Source organism: Arctopsyche grandis, chromosome 2 (assembly GCF_051622035.1).
Source record: "Arctopsyche grandis isolate Sample6627 chromosome 2, ASM5162203v2, whole genome shotgun sequence".
Taxonomy (NCBI): domain Eukaryota; kingdom Metazoa; phylum Arthropoda; class Insecta; order Trichoptera; family Hydropsychidae; genus Arctopsyche; species Arctopsyche grandis.
In genome coordinates, this window is record NC_135356.1 from 28,741,952 (window position 1) to 28,762,327 (window position 20,376).

The 20,376-nt window shown below is 32.7% G+C and overlaps 1 protein-coding gene across 2 annotated transcripts in view; it reads left to right on the forward strand.

Moving 5' to 3' along the window:
* Nucleotides 1-20,376, forward strand: part of LOC143922744 (protein apterous-like) — a 128,195-nt gene that overhangs the window by 6,782 nt on the left and 101,037 nt on the right. The window contains exon 2 of one of the 2 annotated variants that reach the window (XM_077446083.1): nucleotides 14,439-14,782. In XM_077446083.1, coding sequence (XP_077302209.1) covers nucleotides 14,439-14,782 — 344 coding nt within the window. Of the gene's footprint in view, nucleotides 1-14,435; nucleotides 14,783-20,376 lie in introns of both variants that reach the window. The other variant, XM_077446084.1, reaches the window with a different exon arrangement.

Consider the following 20,376-nt stretch of genomic DNA (forward strand, 5'->3'; position numbering starts at 1 on the left):
TATTCGTAATTACGATTTTATCGACGCGAAAGTATGAAGCGCCAGTGTGTAGTAGGAAATGTGTACGTTGGTAACCAACTTGCGCGCACGCATGCCAACGTACAAATAAATTACGTACCACTCATACCAACCTGACATTACGTACCACGCATAACAATCCTACATATGTATATACATAAATCAATGTTCCTATAATTTACTATAATTTAATTTGATTATTAAGTATTAATTTGAAACTGAATCATTCACTTACCGAAACGCATCGAGAAACGGGAACGGGAACGGGAATTGCATGCGTTATTGTACGATGGAACTTTCAGGATTTATTGTATGCATATCCGGGAAGCTTACTGTGAAAAAAAAATCGGCCAAAAACAGGAACGGTAACGGGAAAAACGGGAATGAGTGGCCATTGCAACGCAATAATTTCAAATGTTTTCGCGTCGCGTTATGTATATTATAAACCTACATATGCAAGTTTATCAGTTTGCATTTGATTTGAAGTAAAGTTCATTTCGTTACCATGTACTTGATAGAAGTGGTAGTTTCTGAACTCAAAAATACTGAACACCCTTAGTTATACAATGCGATATCGCATTGCCTATCGTCCTGTCAAACACACGACATTTCCAAAGCGTCATTCAAATCCACCAATGGAAAGTCAAATGTGAGAATAAGTTTGGAAGCGTCTCCGACGGGTCGTAACTCTTACCGAATGGCGTAACACGTGAGATTGTTATCTCGCCCTCACTGATAAAATTGTCTGTCCGGACGGTTCGGCTTTAATTGGAGAGAATAGGTATGCGAGGGAGGGTTTCGGGGCCAGGCCGTCGAAAGTTTGAAGAGCGGTGGAATCCTGGGCAAGACGAATAGGCCCGGCCTCAATTTTAACGAGCTCCATAGGGAAATTCCATGGGGGCCACCGCTCTTACGCAGACTCTGTCGCCGGCGCCCCCCTTTCATCTCGGGAGCCCCCTAGGTGGTCTCTGGCTGCCCCTGAGCTTTAACCTTTGGGCTGCGGCGACGACAAACCTTCCCTAAAGGCGATCGAACGACAGCTCTAGAAAAAAATCGTCGTTATCTCCGAATGATGAATGGATTTTCCACATCCGATCGCAAATTGGCACGGAAAAATGTGCATTTGATGATTTGGCTAGATCGTCTGTGGGAAAATTCTTTACTATTTCTATCCACCTTTTTATGCTGATTTTTAACTTTGAAATAAATCGTTGTTTAAATCCCAAAAAAAAAACTTAAATATATTATACCTACGTCAATACATATGTATTTGTGTGTACGTACATTTTTTTTTCATTTATTCGATGATTATCACTTATTGGCCGATTATTGGGTTGACCCCGCGTATTATTGGGTTAATATCAAATTGAATATTTGTTTGACTGTTTGTCTGTCTGTCTGTCTATCTCGTATACGGTATAGGTTCCTAAACCATTCGACCGATTACGATTGAACTTTCAGGATTTGATGTATGCAAGTCCGGGAAGCTTATTGTGAGCGGGAAAAAACCTCTAGAGAAAAATAATAATATTCGTAATTACGATTTTACCGACGCAAAAGTTTGAAGCGACATTGTGTAGTCAAAGAAATGTGTTCGTTGGTAACCTGGTTACCAGTTGGTTTATGAAAACACGGTGTTGAAGAGACGTTAGTAGAGCTATCACTTGAAACGGGAACGAGAATTGCATGCCTTATTCTGGCATTACAACGCATGCCGGGTTCAGCTAGTAAATAAATAAAATAGAATATCATCCAATATGTACATATATTCAAATTTCAACCAATCTTTACTAATTTTGATATTAATATATTCTTTGTTTATTTATTAGAATTATCTACATATGATTGACCTTTCAGATGATTTTATACAAATGCATTGTCCAAACATAACATTAATTCTAATAATATGTAGTTCAAATTCCATTAATTTCATTTAATTCTGAAAGTAGCTGGAATTAAATAAAATTCTCAATATAATTTCATATTGTGGTATTCATTGAAAAAATTTATTTATTTAGTAAAAATACCTATAAATATGATTAAATTACTAAAAAGAACTAAAACAGTTAAAAATTGAAAAAGTTTAAATTGCTCATAAAATTAAACTATTTCTACAAATACATACATTTTTAGTTCAAGAAAATTTGCAATATTCATTAGTCTTCATTGAGTTGCTTTTTAATCGTTGAAAGTTTTTTTAATATCATCCAGAATGCACTGGAAAACCACCGAAGTAAAACAATAATTCAATTATGAAAAGTTGTAAAAAAATTGGTTCACGACTGGCAGCGAAATAGTAAATAAATATGGTACAATAAAAAGAGGAATTGTTGAAAAACAACTTACAAAAGTATCTCGATTTTTCTACAAAACATTTAAATCACACTAAAAATAGACAAGGACGATTTTTCCAACGACCAACATTTGGCCCATTTAAAATTTTTGAACAATCTAAGGACTCTTATCTAAACTCGACCTGTTTTTTGAAGCGTTACCATCCGGCCCTTTTTTTAACACTAAACATTTTTTTACGGTACGTTTCAAATATTAACATCGTTTGTATGTGCCACATTTTACTGATAAAAAAACGCACATTACGTACGTATATATTTTTATTTATATATTATTATCAACAAGTAACGTGTCAGTCTTCATTAATAACTCGACAGGGAGCCGCGATTATTCGAACGTAAAGTGTAAAATAAAAAGTTGAAAATTTAGATGGGTGGGAAAACATTTCCATTACGGAAAACTATTAAGCGCTCATCGAACCAAATACATGGTACTTTTTCATTTTCTTATTATTTATACACATAAAATATAATTAAAAATAGACATGATATGAATTTGAGTTTGTCTTATTAATTGCGGCCTGTATTTTATTCTCCAGTAAATTTAAATGCTCTTGGTAAGTTATTATAATAATAAGTATTACACATATAATGATACAGTCTATATATTAAACGTTCGACACATTCGCATGTGCAATTAAAATTCGGTAATAATAATAAATAGTCAATTATATATGTACATATGTATATTGGTCAGTATTTTCTATTTAACGGTCAGTACTTTTATAAATTAAATGACTTATTTTGAATTTTGGTTCGTAATTGAATCAAATTTTTAAAACTGAAAACGCTTCAGTGATTTTTAAATTCTATAGAATGGAAATTTTGATGAATCCAATTACAGTATTTACTGACCAAATTCAATGACGGCTGACCGTTTAATTTAAAAGTTATCAATCGACTATAAATAATAACTAACTGTCATTTCAAAGAAATATAAGATACAAATGATCGTTTCACAAACATTATATGTAAAATATGCAAACAAAATTTTATCGACTTTCAATTAGATCGGATTATAAATGTTAAACGTGAATTTTGTAATACATTCTTTATATGTAGTATTTTTTATATTAATATTTTTATAAATTTGCACGGAAGCTACCGTGCAATAGTTTGGTTTTAAAATTGAAATTTCATTCGTGTATGAAATTTAAATATGTAAACAAGACCTTACGGTATTGCGTTATTAATTGCTGACATAATCTGGTTCACGTCACGCTTTGTCTACTGTGTGTCGACAATTATATTTTAAATGATTTTTGCAATGTTCAAATTATGCATTCATTTATTATTTTAATTAAAAACTTTTATATACATACATATGTATGTATATGCATACGAGTATTTACCTATACGCGGTGTGCTTTTTTGCATAAAATAATTGTTTATGCTAATAACGATACTCCAATTGTATCACTACGTGGAAAAGTAGATTACGAACCATTGATAAGACAGAGAAATCATATGCTGGGTTCGTTTTATTTTATTTAATTGATAAAAATGATAAATTAGTATGCACCCTGTCGTGTTTTGAAACCACCGTTCGTTTCGAATTAAATGTACTCATCAAATTAGCAATTTATTTACTGATTTTTATAGAGACGTTTATTAATATAATTACATGCATTTATTTGTATATTGTTAAATTTTATTTTAACAATAATCGAATCATTTTTTAAGGATCAAAAAAGGACATTTCCCAAAAAAATTTTTTTCTATATAATATTTAGGTAACACTTTGATTAAACGCGTATAGGCTGGTAAAATTATTTTGTATATAATGAGAGGAAAACATTAAATTTAGACACGATTAAGTGTAGAAATTTTAATAATTTCAAATTTTTAAAGATACGAGATAAGATCACTCGATTATAACATTTTATTTAAATATTCATAATTTTTATACAACGCAATATATTTTTGAATCAATTATACCATTTGACATATACTATTAAGAATCAAATAAAAATATAAATTGATAAAAAATATTTCGATATATTTTCTGAAGCCCTCTCATGTATTTGTGCTTTGAACATAAGTATTTAACGTTAAATCGTTCCAAATTTATATTTTTGGCAAATATAATATTATTCTTCCATGAATTTAGTATGTATAATAAATAATCTCTTCGACAATTTGAATTCTTTATATTTTTACATTTAAAATCAGACCTAAATGTTGATTGAAAATTAGCATATAAATAATTGGTATGATTTCTTTAGTTAAATTTTTTATGTATATATTTTTATAATAATATTTAAATTTTTTTCGATTTATGCGATTAGAACACATATTTACATGAATTGAAATTAAAAAATCATTTCTCTTTCGTGTTAGTAAGTTAAATAGAGTCATTTATTTTGCGATATATGAAATTTAACATTGCAATTTAAAATCTAATACATAATTTCAGCCAGGAACATATTGATGTATACACAATTTTTCATAATTTAATGCAATAATTTTTCGACGTTTTTATGAACTGACGAATTTTCTAATTAAAATATATACATATGCAATACCCACCGACTCTATCGATTTTCATTGAAGTCAAGCATTCGAAATACATAAATTTTTTTTATATAAATAGTGAGAAAATTTTTATATGTATTTAATCTATCATCATTACAACAGGCATGTAAGTCAGTTTAATCTTGCGCTAAAGTACATACATATTTCAGCGTGATCATTGCATTAGTAAAATTAATATCATAATAATGGCAAAACAACTGCAAAGCTAATGTGTTTTTAAGATCGATATAAACCACATATTTTATAGCCATATTTTATATTTGATTGCTTTATTACTATATATATTGTAGTATGTGGCGCAAGGCCGACTGACACATTTCAAAACGATCTCTTATTCTTAACGGTGGGTGTTTTACAAAACGCTTTCTCGAATTTATTATACTATAATATATAATTTACATCGTATTACACGACGGGCATCTAAACTATAAATAAGTTTTTCCAGGTGAGTTTGTTTTGTACTGCTGCAACTATTGCCTTTTTTTACTTCATTGTAGTACGTATGTATGTAGTAGCAATAGATGAAATTTCGAATGCTCGAACAACGTTATTCCTTTCGAACTGAAACTTGGTTAAAATATCAGTTACTGAAATGTTTATTGTAACTGTCTAATATAATTTTTAAAATTTTATATTGACCAGAAGTGGTAGATGATCCCTTTATATTATATGTCTCCTGTTTTTGGAATTTTCAAATATCTCTTAACATATTGAGCCGAAATTCTATTACATGTAATAGATATATTTCATATATTTATATATTTTTAAAATATTTTTATCTCAACCGGAAGTAGTAGTTCTACTAAACAATCGATTTTTCTTCGAAACCTTGCGGCGTATTTTTTAAAATTATTTCCCATTTATTTCTTTACCCTTATTTTATCTCAATTTATTATATATATTCTACTATAGTCTTTTGATTTAAATTAGAAACAAAGATGAGTAGTTTTACAACTTGGATTATAACATTGCAATATTGAATAAGAAAATCATTTTGTAATCGAAATAAAATAGAAGTCAAAAATAAAAGCTGAAAGTTCTGAACCAATTTGTGATTGCTTTCGTTGTTGCCAAATATATATGTCTCGAATTTTTCCCAGATATTTTTGATTTGCCGTTCTCGTTTCGAAGACTTTTTCGCCAATTCTGCCGGGAAAACTTTTTCTAATTCAACTTCAACTTCATATAGAGCTAAGTTTGCAATATTTAGAAAAACATCAATGTGCTTAACAACAGCCTGAAATAAAAACGTGTGCTACAAATGATTTTTTTTGCATACCCTTGTATATTATACATTTGAGATATTATTAGTAGAGGTAGGATAGTCACAGTGCTATCCATTGTTCGGCAAACCTTTAACAATGAATTTACAACATTTGAACAATACACAGCCCCCTCAGGCTCCGGTGACTAATTATTAGTAAAGGCCGGATAACCAATGTGCCGTCTTGAAAAAAACGGACCCATAGGGTGCTGCGTATTGTTCATTGCAATGTTAAAGGTTCGCCGAACGTTTTTTTTTTGGACTCTAGCTTTGTAAATAGAGCTAAACCACCCCAATTCCCGGAAAAACGGTGTCTATCTGGTGTTTAATTATTAGTATACATGAGATTAGTACAAAAGATTTTTCTATTGTAAATTTTACAAAAAAAACATTTTTTTGTTCTCTCTTTTTGAACACTATTGGAACAGTGTATTGTCTATAGTGTATTGTAGTGTATTATTGTAATAGTGTATAGTGTATTGCTTCAACGACCGTCTGATGTCTAGTTATTAGTCATTTAGTCACCGGACCCAGAAGGTGCCGCGTATTGTTCAAAGGTTGTAAATGCATTGTTAAAGGTTTGCCGAACCATTTATACAAAGGATTTACAGCAATGGAACAATGGATAGCACTGTGACTATCCTACCTCTAGTCATTAATTAGTCTTAAATTGCATCAGAGGCCATATTTTTAAAAACGAAATATATTTTTTCTGAAAATAACTAATATTAGTAATAGATTTGATAACTCTTTGATTGATTTTTAAATGCTTTTTATTATTACGAAATTATGTTCACAATACATCTTAAATCTATTTTAACAGCTACTGATCTACTGATCATTTTCTATTTTACAATTTAAATTTAATTTGGTTAGTAATCATAGTATTATATTATTCTAATGTTAATGTACAGCATAATAGGAAAAAGAGCTCAAAAGCCTATACCCAACTCTTTTGATAAGTGGGGCTGAAGCCTCTCAAGCTTTGCCTCCTTGTTCCTCACTTACTGCCTTTATGGCCAACAAAACCCACAGATTACTCCACAAAGCAGTGCTTTATGTATGTAATATAAACCAAGCAAGTTCTCTGAAATAAAATATATGCCAGTGAACATTGCTGTGTAAAAATATACTGTCTTTATATAGGCTGTGTATAATACTAATTCAAACCAAAAATAAATCTTATCTAAAGTATATGTTCAGAAGTGTGAAAATACTAATTCATATCGAATGTCGAGAGTAGACACTGTGTCTACTCGTGATACCACCAGTAGTATCTGGCGAGAGTTTACGACCCCTGACGCCCAGGGCAGGGCTATCGCGCACAGACGAAAACAAGGTGCTAGGCTCTTGACCCGTTGATCATTTAACACGGGTGATCGACTTTATGTGGGTTTAAGTCTCAGTTTAACAGCCGAAATTTCCTGAAAGCCCAGCCTCAAATCTGGTTCGCTTTCCGCTATCTGTCCGGGGTCAAGGGGTCAACCTCAATCTGGCCGTTTTGGTCAGCTGTTCTCTAGCTAAACGTGTCAATGTTGACCATTCGAGAGGAGACAATACTAGTGCGAAGATCGCGTTCATGTGAGTTTCGATTTTTTGACCATTTTTGCAATAACGGATCGTTTAGCTCTTCACTTAGTGCAGCTACATATTTATGTATAGTGTATAGTTGATGACGATTTTGAACGAACGAACGTTGAATAAGGTCGAATGATAAAACGTTACGTAAAATCAAACGTTTTATGTGATAACCCATTTTTGAATTTGTTTATTTGTGTTTATGATCAAATCGATACATTTTTGTTTATATATACATAACATACACATGTTACAGTCGAAGTGTATTCATATTCGAATACAATTCAACTAGTAAATTATTAAGTGCAAATAAACTTTCAATAATGTGCGCCAGTTGTAATTTAACAATTGATTTTTGACAGTTCTGATCATTTTACGAATGATTTAGAATTCAATAATGCGTTTATATTTGCTAGATATTACGAATAAAGGTAATGAGTACCGTATTACGATATATCTGAGAATGTGTTCAAAACAAAAAAAAATGTGACTTTCCAACTCAATTTTCTAATCGAGTGACGTTTTCACAAAAACCTAGCCTCGCCATCTACATAACTTGGTACGAACTTATAATTGAACTGTATTTTCAGTTGTAATATATTTTGACTAGTTGAAATGTAATTCGGTATATGAATCAACTTAGGTGGGTTAGACGGGATATATTACAACTGAAAGATGTAACCTATGTATATATCAAACTATAATATAATTGATAAAAAATCTATAATATGACAGCTTAATGGGTTCTAAATTCATCCATTCAAACACTTTCAAACATAATTTTGGTTGACATTGAAGTATTTACTAAATATTGCTTTTCCAAACTATCATAACTGCTCAAGAGTATTCGAACCGAATAATATGTATTATAATAAAAACCAACGCAAAGTTATTTCTTTTTTTCTGTAGATTTTTATTTAAAAACCATCGCGTGCCAATGAATTTCTCTCATATATTCTATTATATAATATTATATTTAACTGGCATAGAGTATTTTTTGGTAAAAGAGGATGTTGAAAAAGATTGTGCAATGTGAATGAAAAACTCATTGCAGTATACTAAAATAAAAAATGACCACTAACACGAAAACCATGTGAACTGTATAAGAGGTAAGTAAAAATAAAGCAGATATACCGAGTAGATATAGGATGAATGAAAATGGAAGAAATTGTTTACTATAGTGAATGTAGGTTATAAATTTTGAGGAAAAACTTAAAGTTCAATGCTAGGGTGTATAAACAATGTAATGCAAATGGTTGGGTAGTGGAGAGATTGAAATGACAGTGAGTGGGTCACGTAGCTAGAAAAAAGGATGCAAGGTGGAAAAAAGAAGTGCTAGAATGGTACCCGAGAGAATGTAAAAGGGCGAAAGAAAGATGGGTAGACGAAATTAGAAAAATTTATGGGATGAGATGGATGAGAGTTGCCCAAAGCAACTATAAATGATGATGATGATGATGATGATGATATGGAAGATGGATGAAAAAAGTGGATGAATGGTGGATGAAGAAAAAATAATTCATAAATAAATACATATGTATACAAATTGTATATTAAATAAAATAAAATATTAATAATAGTCGATCAAAGTTATATCGTTTTTGAAAACAAAAAACCGTAACAGAATAATATGATAAGAGCCGTTTCCGATTTTTATGATAGACTTTGATACGCGCTCTCAATTTCTTTTGAATTGCTTACAATTACAATAATATTCTCATATTTATCTATTATAATAACTATGTATGTAACCTATTTATAGGGAGAGGGGACTGTAATATAATATTACATTAAATAAATAGATGTTGATTTTTATCAATCTATATTTATACACTAATTATTGCATTACAATAGTAATAGGGAGGGTCTCTACAATTATGTGTCGGACAAAATCGGCTTACTCTAACAGGATCAGTTGGTAATTTATAATCACCCAAATCACTAAAGCAGGAGTGTATGTATATAAATAAAAATATTTTTAGTGCATAATATTTCCACGCAGTATCCGTAAGATTTAAATAACCAAATCAATGTGTGTGTGTGTGTGTGTGTGTGTGGTTAATGGCAACATACGTAATGAATGGCTAATTAGAGCTGTTGTAAAGTCGTGTGTAATTAAATTCCGCAATTTAGTATATAATTCGGATATTCGCACCGGTGCGAATATGTCAGATCTCATAAAAGTAAATTGATTATGTAAATTTTACCTGGAAGCGGTCATTGACAGGTTAATTGCGAACGACGCGCGATACACATGCGTGCGATTATGCAATTACCTACGCATCAAATGCCGTAATTGTTTATATTGTATTATAAATTGGCAAAATTAAGATGAAATGTCAATTGTGAGATGTGAAGATGAAAAGTGGAATAGTATATAGTAACAGATGCTACATATATTGTACCGGGTGTATATTTTCGCGTTCATTTTATTTCCATTTTTTCTACTTTCTATGTATATGTATAGTTGTCTTAGACTTGCAATCTATCATCGTTTCCAAACCGAAGGCTTAGGCCAAAATTCATAAGACTTGGTTCGGTGCTACTTTAGTACGCGGTCTTCTTTCACATATCTACTTTAGTATACGATCTACCTTCACGTTTTTACTTTAATATGCGGTGTCGCTGTCTCAGTTCACGTATGTGACAGTGAGACAGTGAATAATACCGACCCAAAGAATCTAATCTTAAATGAATAGGACCCACCTTAACTTAACCTAACCTATCCTGACCATTAAATAAATAGGTGTTGGCTTCTAAGATATATATTTTTTTAAGTTTTATTTCATCAATATTTTCACAAGAAAAAACATATCTAAACTGCCACTTCCGGTTGAGGGATGATTACTAAATTGGGTAAAACATAATTGGGTATTAAGCTCAAACTTATAGATATGAAATTTCAGCTCAATAAACCAAAAAATTTCTGAGAAAAACATAAAAAACCTCAATCCTCTAGACTAAAAGTACTACTTCCGGTTCAGGTAAAAATATTCAAAAAATATTAAGTTATAAAATTTATAATTTCTATTACATGTAAAAAAAATCAGTCCGATTCAGAAAGCGGCTTGGGAGATAATTGTATTCAAAAACTTAAAAAAAGAGGACACCTATGTATGTATTATATAAGGGGAGGTACCATTTCCGGTCAACTAAAAAATTTACGTCATATCGATAAGAAATAAACTAACCGATACTTAGTTTCAGTTCGATAGGACTAACAGTGTTCAAAAAATCCCCAAAATACATACACACACATTTTTTTCTAGATCATGAAAACGTGATCAGTGATCGATTCTAAGTTCTAATCAGTCAAAATCACGAGTTCGAATTTTCGCATGATCACAAAACTTCATCTATTGTTACTACGTACATATTTTATTTTATTTTATTTTATTTTACATATATACCAGGAAGGCCTTACAGGTAAACCCCAATGCGCCTTCCTGGCCAATTACAAATTTACAAATTACAATTCAGCATTTTTTTTTATATAAATCACTGAATTACTGTAAAACTCGTAAATCAATGAGACATCTATTTGTACACAAACTTATTTATTGTACATTAATTAATAACAAATTATAGGTGATATCGTATAGGAGGGATTTTTAACCAATTTTTTTTCCGGGAACCGTTTCAACAATGAAATCAGAGAAAATTGGCAAACTCTGATAGGAAACGATCGACCTGAAGTCACAAATCCAGGTCTAACCAACAGCATTCTCTGAAAAATCCATTTTCATTCAACTCTTCTTCTGAAATTAAATATCTCGGTGTTATCATTGACCAAAACATGAAATGGACAAGCCATATTACAGAGCTAGTAAAGAGAATAAGGAAATGTATATATATATTTGTTAGGTTAAGAAATATTTTAAATGTGAAAATAATAAAAAATGTGTTCTATGCCCTTGTCCACTCTCTGCTTATCTATGGAATTATAGGTTGGGGAGGATCCTACAAAAGCAATCTAAATTCAGTAAAAGTTTCGCAAAAAATTATTATAAAAGTAATACTTAAAAAAAACTCTACTTTCTCGACAAAATCGCTTTTTAAACTATTTCCAGTACCAAATATCGATGACATATTTAAGCAAGCTTCCATTATAAAAATGTGTAAAGAAAAAAATAACAAAGAATATCAAGAATTTTATAAACTAATGAGAAATGGAAACCAATTTATCACACCAAATTTTAAAACAACACAAATGCAAAACCATTATATTTTCCAAGCCATAAATAACTATAATAATCTCCCTTCTGAATTGCGCTGTATTGTTAATGGTATTGTTAAAAAATTAAACACTTTTTCAAAAAAAACTTGCACTGAAAAATTTTAATGTAATTTTTATATAAAAAATATTATAATAGATTTTAAGAATTTATAATAGAATCGTAGCTCCCTTATCAGGCACAAGAGCTACTCTTAACTGATAAGGAATACATGTCCAACTTTGTAATAAACATTATATCCTGTAAATATATGTATATGAATAAATAAATAAATAAAAAAAAAAATTAAAAAAAAATTCGAGGCTCGGGCCCAGGGATCGAACCCGCCGCCTCTCAACGCTAAGCAGAAGCTTAACGACCGATCTATGCTGCTGGCTATATTTATTTATTTATTTATATAAAGTTTGGACCGTTATAGCATTACAGGAATTCCTAATGCGCCACAATGGTCAAAAATATAACAGAAAAGACAAGAAACAAAATAATAAATTAGACATAACAAAAACAAAACATATATATACACAAACAACTAATAATAATTATTATTATTATATATCGTTTATCGTCTTGAATTCATTCTACGTTTACAAGGTTTTTGTATTTCGTAATATTATTTCTCGATTATGATTTTCAGGAATTCAAGTTATGAATTCCATAAGTCCTCACCAGATAGAGTTTCAAAATTTGTCATCCGGACTGACCGAAACCAATCACGACAAGCAAATAATACACCACCACCACGTCGATCTACTCTATCGCGACGATGCACCCTCCAGGAAGAATCAAAAAGTTCAGCATCAAAAAATGATGAAGTCAACCATGTTTCCGTTAGTGCTACCATATCATCACAAATATGTAGTAGAAACGGCTGAATTAAACGCAGCCAGCTTTGTCCTGAGACCTCGTGCATTTTGGTAATAAATTACCAATTTTCGGTCTCCCAGTTTGGCGCGTGACTTTCTTTGAGACAAGAAATGGCAGTTTTGATTGAGCCAACGGAGACGAAACGGAAGAGGAAGTTTCCATAGAAGATTCACTAATACTTGCAGACGTAGTTTTAATATCAGGCTTCAAACATCTAGCAGCTCCCGTACAAACATCAGCAAATGAAACACTTGGGCGCAGCTCTAATGATGAAACAACGTCAGTGGCAGACATAGAAGTAGTATTAGTATTCGATTTTATATTCTTAATGCTCATTCCCCAATCTTTAAATCTACCAAAGTGAACACCAGCAGGCCAAGAACCAGCAGAAAATAACAGGCCAGCGACAGAAGCAGGAACAGATACCTTAAAGGATGTATATGATCCTCGTGCATTAAGAGGGGAAACCACAATGCCATCCTTTAATCCACAGATGGCACTAACGTGAGTCAAAACCTCGTCACACGAAGTGTCCAACGAGAGCTTCCATATATGTATATTGACATTCCTTTTGACGGAAACAATAACTCCAGAAGCTGCTGTTCCCACCTCAAATTTACGTCTAAGTGGAGGTTGTTCAGCCGAAGGTCGGTCAGGTAATGCGGGTTGTCCAGGTTTTTCATGATTAATTCGCAGACCAGATTTACGTCTATTTCTTTTCTTTTTGCCCATCTTCACGGCTGCATCAGCAACGAGAGAAACAGAAGGAGAAGGCACAACACTTCTAATAAGTACAGGAGAATTCAAGCCTCGTATTAACTGCTCTAAGGATGAAAATCTTTTCTCAATACGATCAATTGCATTGACACATAGTTCACGCCACATTTTACAACAATCGCCCATTGTAAAAATTCAAATAAAAAAAAATAACAAATGACAATTTTTTCTTATTCTTTCTTCTTTTGTTATTTTTTACCGTACTAAGTATATAATAATTTATCGATATATATTTTCAGAAATCAGTTTAACCACTGTATTTAAATCACAATTGCAAATTTTTTATCAAAAATGAAAGCAACACCAATAACACTACACACAATGCAAAAACACGACACTATTAATCGATAATATATTCGAAAAAAGCATCCGAATATCGGACAATCAAAACAACGAACCAGCTAGTTAGTATGCTACCTAGCAATGATGAAACAACGTCAGTGGCAGACATAGAAGTAGTATTAGTATTCGATTTTATATTCTTAATGCTCATTCCCCAATCTTTAAATCTACCAAAGTGAACACCAGCAGGCCAAGAACCAGCAGAAAATAACAGGCCAGTGACAGAAGCAAAAAAAGCTATATGTAGATAAAAGTATAAACAATATTCATTTCGGTGACATTATTTAACTGGCAATCGAGAATGGCCCTTTCATGGTACTTCTCCCCTATATTTTATGTACTAGATCGGTTCGACTATAGTTCTAGTTATAGCAGCTACTTTTTTCACACCATCTGATGTTTCTCCTTACTGTGAACAGTGCTGAAACGAAATATATATAATTGTTGTTTTTTTTTTTGTCATGGTTGCAGCAGTGCGAGCGCGGCGTGGCTGAGAACAACAACGTTGGTGGGCGGGGGTGCGGTGGGTGCGAGTCGCGGTGTGCGGGGTGTGCAGGTGCGTGCGGGTGCTGCGCCCCCCGACCCGCGGAGCCTCCGCCCCCGCCACAGTGTTCGCCAGGTGCGGTACGGCAGGAGCGCGGGCAGGAGCAGTGCGCGGGATGCGGTCGCCGCATCAAGGATCGCTACTTCCTGCAAGCAGTCGAAAGACGTTGGCATGAACCTTGCCTCAGGTGTTGCGAGTGCCATCTAGCACTCGACTCAGAGCTCACCTGCTTCGCCAAGGACGGCAACATCTTCTGCAAGAAGGACTACTACAAGTCAGTACCACTTTTACACGTACACACCATTTACACACATACATACATAACACTAGTGTTGTACCCGATGAAATATCATCGCATGAGCTATTATTTTGAAATCCGATAGAAAGCAGGTATAAAAATTGTAGCTGATCTTACTTGATGACGTCGTGGAAGGTCACGTCTTCCTCGTTATGAAGCTTTTCCAATTCATAGCACATGTATGTACTTAAATAGCAGCCTAACCTTTTGCGGATCTTACTCTAATCGGCCTTTCAGAAGTCTAAGAATGAATTTCACCTACGAATAAGTTAGGTAATGTATGCTGTGGTTAAGAAAGTGAACTATTCCCCAGATTTAGCTACACGGACTTACTCTTCTCACTGGTATTGCTCCTCTTTGATGGATATCGACGATATTCCGAGTATTTTGAAAGCCTAATATCAGCGTACGACAGCTTCTTCTTCATTTGAATAAAACAGTGAAAAGTTCTCCATGATAATAGCTGCAGAATAATAATCAACATTATTGTACATACACTCATCAATTTTACTCAGTATTAACCCTTTTAAGTGCTGACGTTTTTTCTGTTGAAAGCCCGGAACGCTGAAAATTTGGTCAACATTTCAAATTAGAATTATTTAGAAATCCAATAGAAAGTAGGTATAAAAATTGTAGCTAATCCAAACAAACCCTGGATAACTACCGCTGAGGATTTCGAGTTTTGTAAAGGTGTGTTTAGATTCTCTAATATATCTTGCAACAATATAAAATAAACAAAAGAAGTCTATCAATGAATGTATTTATCCAAAACCAGTTCCATCTTCTTCGTTGTTGTCAAGATGTAATGCTCGAAATCTAAATGCCAAGCCACAATATAAAATACTCAGCAGTTAGGGATTTCCATCGAGACATTCTGCTATGGTTATAAATTCAGAGATTCCGGTGTCAACCTGTCTTTAAAAACATTGACACGGATTAAACGACCCATGTTTAATGCATTAGTTTTCAATGCTACCTGGAAAGACTTAGTGGGTAGTATTCTTGTTTACTTTGTACATGCTCAGAATACGACGCCTACAGCGTTTTTCAGGCCCATGGAGTTGTTGGCAAAACACCGATTGGCGTTAGTCGGCATTCAAAGGGTTTAAGGTATTAAATAACAAACAAAAAAAAAAAAAAAAAAGAAATGTGTATTAAATTAAATATATTAAAAAGGTATTTTTTTCAAATACCTTTTAAATATATTTAATTTAATTTAATAGGTTTTTTTTTCGTTATTATATTCGTATATTTGTACAGTGTTTTAGGTGTGACGTATATATTGGCGTGCGTTATCGCAGATACACACAAACAGACACACAGAATAGCGATATTATACATATACATATATAATGATATCATGTACATATTTATATCCAATACGGCCCGTTGGAAACTTGCCCCGCTCCAAATGGCTGTTAAATTCAGTTATAAATGCAGTTTTTTCCTATTTTCACATTTTATCAGAACACTAGGCATCATTTGAATTGATGGGGTTTTTAATTTTATTTATTTTTTACATTGATTTATTTAATTTCATTCGTTTTATTGATATTACTATTTCGTTGAAGAAAGCTCCCGTATTAATTTATAAAATAAGTTATTTCAAAATCGAGATCTTTAAATTAGTGGCTTGATTTCATTTCATTAAAAGTTTTTTAATAAAAAAGCTTTTATAAATCAAAATCGAATAAAAGTTTCAGGCCCGCCTTAAACATTAAATTAATAAGCATATACATATTTCTATATGTATATATGTAGCATACAATTATTGCTCGTTTAAGTTTTATTACATTCATTTCACTAACATTCAATTTAATCATACAAGTGTAATCATGCTAAATTTGGTCATATTAAATTTAATCGCATTAAGTCCAGTTAATAAAAGAAAACTTCACTGAGTAAAAATAGGGTTCATTTATACTTGTCCACAACCAGGTTTATTTTAATTGCAAATCATCATTCATCCGATACTCACTTCTTAACATAATCATATTAAATGAAAGTTTTGGCAACCAATGGGAACAATGCATGTACTTGTATTTGATATTTCAATGGGTTTTTTCACTTTATCTATGTATAATACATATACATATGTATATATTAAGTATTGTTTTTTTATGTACTACGATTCATATATGTAAGTAATTTTATACTCATTTTACATAACGTTTACGGACACTCCAAATCCACTTGAACCACTCAACATAAGCGTTGGCGTTGATATATTTAGAAAAGCACCATTTCGAACATTATAAAATTATAATAAATGGTCCGTAAAATGTGCAATACCGTTGCGTGCAATATTCTCAGAGTAAATAATGTACGCCTTGTATTATTAGAATCGCAATCCTTCTTTTTTTTTTCCTTTCTTTCTTTCTTACTTGTTATTTTTTAATCGCGCTGTCGGCGAATGCATCGGAACATAAAGTATTTTACTGCCTCTTCATTTGATCGTTTGATTTTTTGCGCTGTTTTGCTTTGAACAAAAAAAATGCAAAAAAAAACCTCTTGTAATTTATTTTATAACTCATAATTCAGTCTTCCTCCCGAGCGGCGTATTTTTTGTTGCTTTCAAAAGCGTGCAGTAGATATCCAGTACGGGCAAGCTTGCAATTTTAAATTTCAACTGCATCCTTACGTTCCCCATTCTTGATTCAAAGTCTATAATGACGACACAATGTTAAAGTAAAATTTCATGTGGCAAAGTAGGGAAAATTTTACCGACCGTTACCAAAAGTGAAACACTACGCGCCATGGGATTTTATAGAGTCCGTCTCTTTCACTTATACGCAGTCTTCTCGTATGCTATCTATACATATGTTAAAGTTCAGGTGTACTTTCAGTTTTAATATATTCCAACTTGCGTTTTAGATCATTCATATTCGAATACAATTCAACTAGTAAATTATAACTCTACAAGTGCAAATAAACTTTCAACAATGTGCGCCAGTTGTAATTTAACAATTGATTTTTGACAGTTCTGATCTTTTTGCGAATGATTTAGAATTAAATAATGCGTTAATATTTGCTAGATATTACGAATAAAGGTAATGAGTACCGTATTACGATAACTCTAAGAAAGTATTCAAACCTAACCTCTCCATCTATCCTGGCACCAATTTATAATTAAAATGTATTTTCAGTTGTAATATACCATTTTCATTTTCACCAGTTGGAATATAATTCTCCATATAAATCTACTGACGTGGGGTAGGCGGAATATATTCCAACTAGTCAAAATAAACTACAACTGAAAATATACTTCAACTATAACGGTAGGTGGTACTAGACTAGATCAAATATATTCCAACTAGTCAATTATATTACAACTGAAAGAAATACTTGGACTGTAACATATACATCATTTCTAATTAGAATTCGATTAATTTCGTAATTTGGCATGCCTGGCCTCACTTATGTATATACATATGCATACGTTGTTTCTTTATATAATTTGTGATTATATTAAAATTGTAAACATTGATTTTGATCACATTAAGTCTCGTCATTAGATTCAGTATTATCACATTATTTTTTTAGTAAATTTGATGTGCCTGAAAGTGAGAAAAGGAGACGAACTGTCTGAAGATGAAAGTTTTTGATGCGAAACTTGGACATTGAATGCCAAAATGTTACAAAGAGTCCAATACAATTGAGGAGCGTTGTACGCTCGGAATACTAAACCAGGAAACGAAGCATGTATGTAGATGAAGTATGTATGTAGAGTAGCTTGCATTGTGGAGTGAAGAGATTGAATTGGATAAAATAAGTACTAGAACCAGCAGCATGTACTAATGGCTAGCATATTTTGCTATGGTCAGTGTGGTTATGAGTTCAAGCCTGGTCACTGGTTGCTGCTGGCCAGACCTTAGTTTGTCACCAGGTCGGTCGTTTCCTATCAGAGTTTGCCATTTTTTTTGATTTTCATTGAAACGATTCCTGCAAAATTGGCTTTCCCTCCCCATTTCTCTCGCAAAAATTATTGTATTATATCTCAAGGTTTGGCGGATTTCTCTCCATATACATGTCTCTGTGGAAGATTGTTGTATAAATATTTGATGATCGTATTGTATACAATTTTTGCAATGAACTTTGCTATGTTTGACCAAAGATGTCATGTATAATTTGGGTAATTGGATTATTAGTCACATTGCGATCGCCCAAAAGCTAATTTTTGCCATGAAAATCGTGAATACAGAATATTTGGCACTTGAGTTCTCGTTAGTATGATGGACTTTTCGGCTGCCAGACGTTCGATTATAGAAATGTTAGTGATTTTTGGGCGTGCGCTTTGTGACCAATAATCACCGAACCATAATTTGGTGTGTCTCTTGATCTATGTATAGTATAATTGTCATTACAGAGCGATCTGTAATGACAAGTGTACATAGATTGATTGTTTGAATAAAATAAATAAAAATATAATGGTATGTATATAAGACTGTTTTCTGAAATGTTTTTGTCTAATTGTTGATGATGATGAGTGTGATATTGTATATGTATATATTCGGTGGGTGTCCAAGCTGTCCAAATGCCCAAAGTTTGACAAGCACCGATGCAGATTGCGCTTTACCACTAACGACACATTCATAAGTCGTTGGTTTTAATCGCAGAATCACGAAGCGGGCGCCGCATCCGATCGCACACGATATTTTTTAGAGATGACGAGAAGTCGAAAGCGAGTTGAAAAGATTCAACCGAAGAATAAAAACAAGATGAAATACAAAAAAAAAAAAAATACAAGACGACAGAGTCGTTCGAAGCTGTGTGCCCGGGCGGCGGGAGGGCTCTGACGCGCAATAAAAGCCTCCAAAATACCTGATCAGTCATAAAAGAGGATGCGCGCTGCCACAATAAAAATTTAATAAAAATAACCGAAAAAACTCGTACGTATATTTTGTAAAAAAAAAAAAAATAAGAAATAAAAAACGCGCAGTGCCGGCGCGCAATAAAAGTGTAAGCGGCCGGACAGACACGAGTCATATCTGATGCGAGAAACATAAAGATGTTAATTTGTGATTGGGGTGTTCTCGTGCAGATTTGTCACCGCGGGACACCCGCTGGGGTCACCGTGCGACCTGTGACTCGTGGGAGCGAAAACATCCAGAAGTTTACAACTCAATCGAAAATAAGCCCTGTTCATTATCAAACAACTGGTATACAGGTTCAATGCATACTTGATTCCGAGCATTGTGGTCTTCATCATTTGTACAATGGGCGATCCGATATAGCGAGACACTTACGAGAACCGAGCATGCTGTCGCATCCGTGCAATGTGTTGTAACATTGTAAGGACGTAAAATAATTTCTTTATTGTTTTTTTAATTATTTCTTATTTAACCATATAATATTATTACAATATAATTCAATGCAAGGTCTTTAATAATATTACTGTAAGTTTTTCTGTTCATAACATAACGTTGAAAATTACTTTTATCGTCTAAAACAGAGCATCGCAACTCGGGTGACGCGGCATTTTTGGTGCCGCGAGCATCACTTCCATCTAACGCGTGCGAGTGAGATCGCGTGTGAGGGAAAAAACCGGTGTTAGTTAACGTTTTGTCACC